The 6,205-nt window shown below is 33.9% G+C and overlaps 1 protein-coding gene across 1 annotated transcript; it reads left to right on the top strand.

Moving 5' to 3' along the window:
* On the top strand, window positions 1-5,076 carry ndufb7 (NADH:ubiquinone oxidoreductase subunit B7). Its single transcript, XM_067405399.1, has 3 exons — window positions 1-288; window positions 2,877-3,045; window positions 4,854-5,076. The coding sequence occupies exons 1-3, from the start codon at window positions 177-179 to the stop codon at window positions 4,933-4,935; spliced, it is 363 nt and encodes a 120-aa protein (XP_067261500.1). The 5' UTR covers window positions 1-176; the 3' UTR covers window positions 4,936-5,076.
* The last annotated feature ends 1,129 nt before the right edge of the window (window positions 5,077-6,205 follow it).

The raw sequence follows: 6,205 nt of genomic DNA, 5'->3' as shown, positions 1-6,205 counted from the left end.
TACTCGTTGCGCGTGTTTACTTCCTGTGCAGACCGGAAACTTCAGATGGTTTCTGGAGGTGACCGACTGCCAGTGTGCAGAATTGATTCGCTTTCTGCATTATAAGCGGAATTATTATTCTCTGTAGTTGGACGTTAAACTGTTTTTGCTGTCGGCGGTGAAATACTGCGTTCAGAATGGGTTCTCATCTCGTGCGGAGTTATATCACGGAAAGAGACGCGGCGCCAGACCCGCAGAAGCCGTCTGCATATGACCCGAATCTGGGCTTCGCGGAGCGGAAGGAGAGAGGTGACAATAAAACCGCTCAAACACACTTTATCAGCGCATTTCAGACATTATCCGTCCCCGTCAGACCTAATCAAGTCTCTAAATATGAACCGCGAGTCTTTAGGTCCTCAGATTGACTTTGAACCTCAGGTCCAGTCCAGAGGCTCCTGCCAAAATGTGTGTTTAGACCTGATTTTCGGTGTCATTATAACTCAAATTCATGTAGAGTTGACTAAAGATCATTGTTCCCCAAAACACAATACTTTTTAATACAGCTTTAATATAAACTAATAATCTAATCACTGACAAAACATGGGACCGTGTTTAAAAAGGCAACAGATTCAGAAATATGAATTTAATTTGAAAGGCAGAGATCTGCAATATATCAAACAAATCAAAAAGTAAGTCTTGATCTTGAATTATATTTTCCATTAAAAAAAAAAAAATGACTGTCAAAGTTGTGTATTTAATTTGTGTCAACTCCATCATATTTTTTAAAATATAATTCTGAATAAATCAGGCAATGTCATGGTCATCTTTATCTCTGAGGACCCTTTCCTATGTCCTACTCACTGTGGATCTCACACAGTAGGAAACAGTCCTGGAAGTTTTATATTTGTGTAATATTTTATACAAACAATGTTGAAGTCTCTGCGGTCACAGCTTTAATATGTCAACTCTGTCATCCCGGTGTAATAGTTTCTGTAAATAGTTGTCAATAAACATATCAAAAATTGTAAGATTTATCTAAGGCAGCTACAACTGAGGAAGAAAACAAAATTAACATGTCGTTATGGTGAAAAATATTCTTCTAATGTTGTTTCATGATTCTGTTACTGTATAACTGTATTTTTGGCAACTCCGTCAGTTTTTGCCAACTCTGTTAGTATTTGTCAACTCCGTCGGCATTTGTCAACCGTCAGGTGAAGGTTTTTGTTCATTTTGAAAGAAATGTCATATTCTTTTTTTTTTTTTTTTCAATTCATTGTGTTAAAATATTAAACATCAACTAAACTACATGATATCATATCTGATTTACCTAACATTGGTTACATATCTTTAATGTCAAAATGGAGGGTAGATAGGAATTTAGGAACTGGATGGTTCATAATAGACCTAACAAAAGAAGAAGAAAAAAAAAAAAAAATGGAGAATTATTTTTTTTCACTAGCTCCTTTACCGAACACCATTATTACATAATTGAAAACTTTACACTGTTGTTGGAAGGAATAAAATATCATGAATTTTAATGTGTCTGATGGAGTTGAGACAAATTAAGTTCTGAAGTAAATCTACATTTTTAGAAAGGAGGAAAAAAAAAAAAAAAAACATTTCCCTTACATGGTTAATTAGCTTAGACTGGGTAAACTCAGTCTGATCTGCCGGCGATTTGATTTCGCCCGGCAACTCAGTCTGGAAACCCGTACATTCATTTCTACTGCTTCTGTTACACTTTTGCGGGAACCAATCACAGACTGGCTTATCCACCTTGTTTGCTATTGGTGGGTATAACACGATGACGATAGAGAAGCGACGGCAAGCACGACCGTCAGTCCAATTCCTTTTAACCTCTCGACGATGCTGACTGACTTCTTTAGTTTAGCAAACAAATCGCTCGAGTGGGTGTAAATACAGATCACTTTCATGTTTTGACCTGATTGGTTGAAGGACTATCCAATTGTGTGAATAATGCTCATTGATCACGCCTTTTGTGCAGTAGAAAATACATACAGACTCTCCAGACCAATGTTCAATTTTAAATTGAGCTTCGTCTGGTGATAGACAGACAATCATTGGCTGAGACCTTTGTCTACAAATATATCAGTTTAAAAATAATGTATTGTTAAATAATAAAAGTTAACTTCTAAAACATGTTTTGTCTCTTATCTCAAGAATCAGTGTAATGTGATACATATTCATACATGTACATAAATGAAACTGGTACGTTTATTGTACTCAAAAATGTAGTTTATTAGACATTTGCATTTATCTGATTTAATTTAAATCTTTTTTTTATTTTATAGCTTATATTTAACTCGCTTAGAATCAGATGCTTTTTTTTTTATCCAAAGTGACTTATGGGAGAACAGTAGAGTCACCATAAATATGTCAGTTCTGAAAACTAAGTTATTCAGATAAATTTTATATATATATATATATATATATAATAATATATGAATATATATATAAAATTTATCTATTTATTTTATTTATTATTTATTATAAATTATTTATTCCTATATATATATATATATATATATATATATATATAATAATATATGAATATAGATATAAAATTTATCTATTTATTTTATTTATTATTTATTATAAATTATTTATTCATATATATATATTCATATATATATATATATATATATATATATATATATATATATATATATATATATATATAATATATGAATATATATATATGAATGAATGAAGGGTTTCAAACTTTTTTCCTCTTTGACACCTGGTAATGCTGATCTGTCATATCTTGTTCACTTTTCGGTCATGTAATAAAACCGACTAAGAATGAACATATCACTATAGATTGTCTATTTTATTTGATTGTAAAGCTCAAATGGTTTGCGTTGTGTTCCTCTCAGTAATGGTGGCGACACAGGAGCAGATGAACCTGGCGATGCTGCCGGTGGAGCAGCGTGATTACTGCGCACACTACCTGCTCAAACTCATGAAGTGCAAGAGAGACAACTTCCCCAATTTCTTGGCCTGCAAACATGAGAGACATGACTGGGACTACTGTGAACATCAGGAGTAAGAAACGCTTTTCTCAATCAGTCTGTACTAACACACATTTCTAGACGTACACATATTATAGATGCAGGCAGTCCATTTAAGACTGTTTTTAATTGATTTTAAATCAGCAGTTTGATACAGGATCCTCAGGCTTGAAAAATCTGCCTTTGAAAGTTAATTTGGTTCCAAAAGTAATTCTGTTATCTGCTGCTCACACTAGATTGACATTCCTGCTAGATTAATTTAGAAGTGTAACATTTAAAACATTTTAGCATTACCCTGAATACAAAAACATGTCATAAAAACTTTATTATAATTGGTCATTAACTGTATATGAAAAAACCCCAAAGCTGTTTTTGCAACTTTTTAATTTTTTTTTTTAAATAATTATTTAAATACATTTTATTTCTGAAGTCCTCTGTTTTAAACGTTGAACGGCCTACAATTGTTACTAAGTAAATCATTATAGACTCTTAAAGGTCCACTGTATAACTTTTGGCCCTCCAGCGGTCAAAACAAAACTGCATGCATTTTGCGGAAGAACATTGTTTTGGATTTGCTTTGGTTCTGCGTGACATTACACATGAATGTGGCTATCTAACTGCTCAGAAAACATTTACTACTAAGAGATATAACCAGTTTAGATGGAAAGGATCCCAAGCTAACTAGCTGAAGATGTTACTGTAGCTTTAGCCATTAATAAACACAAATTCATTTTCAACAAAGTATCAAGCGCTACAACAACCATAATGAAATGACCCTTCACTATAGATAATGCTTAACAATGAACTCTCTTAGAGAGATACACATGGCAATTCATGTTTAATAAAATACCTTACTCACCTGTTGAGTAATAAAAACACTTTTACAACATTTCAAATCCCTCAGTTCTCACCATCTCCGAAAAGCCAAGCAAATGTTGATTCTTGTTTTATTACGAGCTCTGTCATGTTCTCTTTTTGCCAGCAGACTCTCCCCTGTTTGGCGTTTTTTTCGAATCAGGTGATTCTGTGGAGCTTTAGGAGATTTGTGGAGATTTAATACACGGGTATTTTAATACACGGGCGTTTTTCTATGCGGTTTGGCTGTTAGTCCACACGCAAATGCAGTAAAAATTTTTAGAAACTCTGGTTATAGCATTGTTACAGCATACATACAGTGTAGACGGTGAAACCAGAGATTTTGGCCAGTGATATCGGAGTGTGCTCTGTTTGACGTCGGATTGTGCGGTGCTTTACATGAGGAGAGTCTGTGCAATGACGGACGTAGCCAAAATATTGCTGCTAATAACTGTGCTAACAGGGCTTATGTATACAGATACATGCACAGTTCTCCCATTATATTGCGGAACAAATGAGTCAGAATGCAATACTTTGAATGAATATGTCTACTTTTTAATGAATATGCTTACCTTAGTGAATCAGGTTAAAACATGACAAAAACATGTTTTGGAAAACGGATTGGTGTATTGATTCAAAAAGTTATATTGTGCTTTTAAAAATAAAGGTCAGTGATGACATAAATCCCAAAGAACCTTTCAGTGAACAGTTTTTAAAAGAAACATTTTTCTTCTTAGTGTCTCAAGAACATTGAACATCCATGGAACCTTTTTAATTGCACAAAAGTACAGATTATTACAATGTTCCTCATGGAACCATCAATGCCAATAAAGAACATTTATTTTTGTGTATGTGAAGCACATTTCATACTGTGGTGGTCACCAGTCGTGCAACATTTACAATTTTTTTTTTTTTTTTTGCTTGCTTAATTTGTATTGGTGTATTTCTTAACACTTGTCTTATTGAGTTTTGTCTTGTTCTTTGCAGTTATGTGATGAGGATGAAAGAGTATGAGCGAGAGAGAAGACTGAACTTGAGGAAGAAGAGGATTGAGGCGAATGCAGCATAAATATCCCGCCTTCATTTCTCCATCATTTTCTCCTCTTTCTGTGTATATAAATAGCTCTCTCAATAATAATAAAGATTATCTTGTGAGCTCAACAGAATGGATAATTTTCTTAAAACACACAGATGCACATGAGCAGACTTTTATCTAGAAACTCGTAAGTTGCACAACCAGTCTAGCAGAATATAATAAAATGTAACACTTTTCTTGAATTGCACTGCACATTACCATTTGTAAATACTTGGACAAATCACAAGACAATACGTTATTTTTTTCTTCTTTTATATAAATTGTTAGGTCAACAAAACAGATCTAACATCTGCAGTTTACGACAAATTTCCTTTAGCTTCACATGTACTAATAATCACATACAGTGTGGCGTGTCTGAAGGAAGCTCGTCTCTACAGGGATGAATACAGTCGATGGTCTTTGACTGGATACTTCAGGTCCTCCTGTTAGTGTTTTGAGATCATCACAATGAATTAAAGCAGAACTAAACATCTTTACTGAGGTCACAGCTGTCACATTGTCAGTGCATATCAGAGATCATTAGCATGTAGAGCACTCAAAATACAGAATGACTCTCGGTAATGGAGCACAAACATGATACAGAGGCGGGAAAACTGTAAATACATGTTTGACCAGTTTCCCTCAAAGCTTCTATAGATGTTAAATGACTAGATGAGAGGAATCTAATGAAGAAACGTCCAGGTCTGGGGGAAAAAAAAATATTTTGCATAAAGTAAATGACCCATTAAAGACTTTGTATTGTGACCTTGCTTTCATGACAAGTATTCCCGTTCCTCAAATTTGCATAATTGTAATGCAATATATATTCAGCAATACAATACAAAATAAATCACACTGACCAGATTTTGTATACTTACAATTGTACTTCAAAAAAATGTTTTCACAATTCATGGCATGCTTAATTATGACAACAATGTCAATTATGGTCTTAAAATGTGCTCTATTGTCTTTGTGCAAAATATTAGTTACTACTTTCTGGATTATGATATAATTATGATCTGGACATGCTTTTGACAGTTTTCATGATGATAAAGATTTCCAACATATTGAGCCATTAGAATGAAGCTTTCGAGGTTCTGGATCGGAGTAGACTTTATTATTATTTAGAATCAGTCCGTTTTAAGAGATGAGCAGTGAACAAATGCCGGATGTAAAACGAATGGAGGCAGACCATGTGCAGTATAAAAGAGAGACGAGGAGGACGAGAGAAGAAAGGTTAAAAAGACGAGAGGAATACTGCGTG

The sequence above is a fragment of the Chanodichthys erythropterus genome, chromosome 12 (genome assembly GCF_024489055.1).
Source record: "Chanodichthys erythropterus isolate Z2021 chromosome 12, ASM2448905v1, whole genome shotgun sequence".
Lineage (NCBI taxonomy): Eukaryota > Metazoa > Chordata > Actinopteri > Cypriniformes > Xenocyprididae > Chanodichthys > Chanodichthys erythropterus.
The sequence above is the reverse complement of the archived record's forward strand: the minus strand, read 5'-3'. Positions and strand labels throughout refer to the sequence as shown.

What these genes read in the sequence shown, in the direction of transcription:
- ndufb7 (XM_067405399.1), top strand. Translation starts at nt 177, where the DNA reads ATGGGTTCTCATCTCGTGCGGAGTTATATCACGGAAAGAGACGCGGCG. An exon ending in CGCGGAGCGGAAGGAGAGAG is followed by an intron (nt 289 to 2,876) that starts GTGACAATAAAA and finishes TGTTCCTCTCAG; the next exon opens with TAATGGTGGCGACACAGGAG. An exon ending in GACTACTGTGAACATCAGGA is followed by an intron (nt 3,046 to 4,853) that starts GTAAGAAACGCT and finishes TGTTCTTTGCAG; the next exon opens with TTATGTGATGAGGATGAAAG.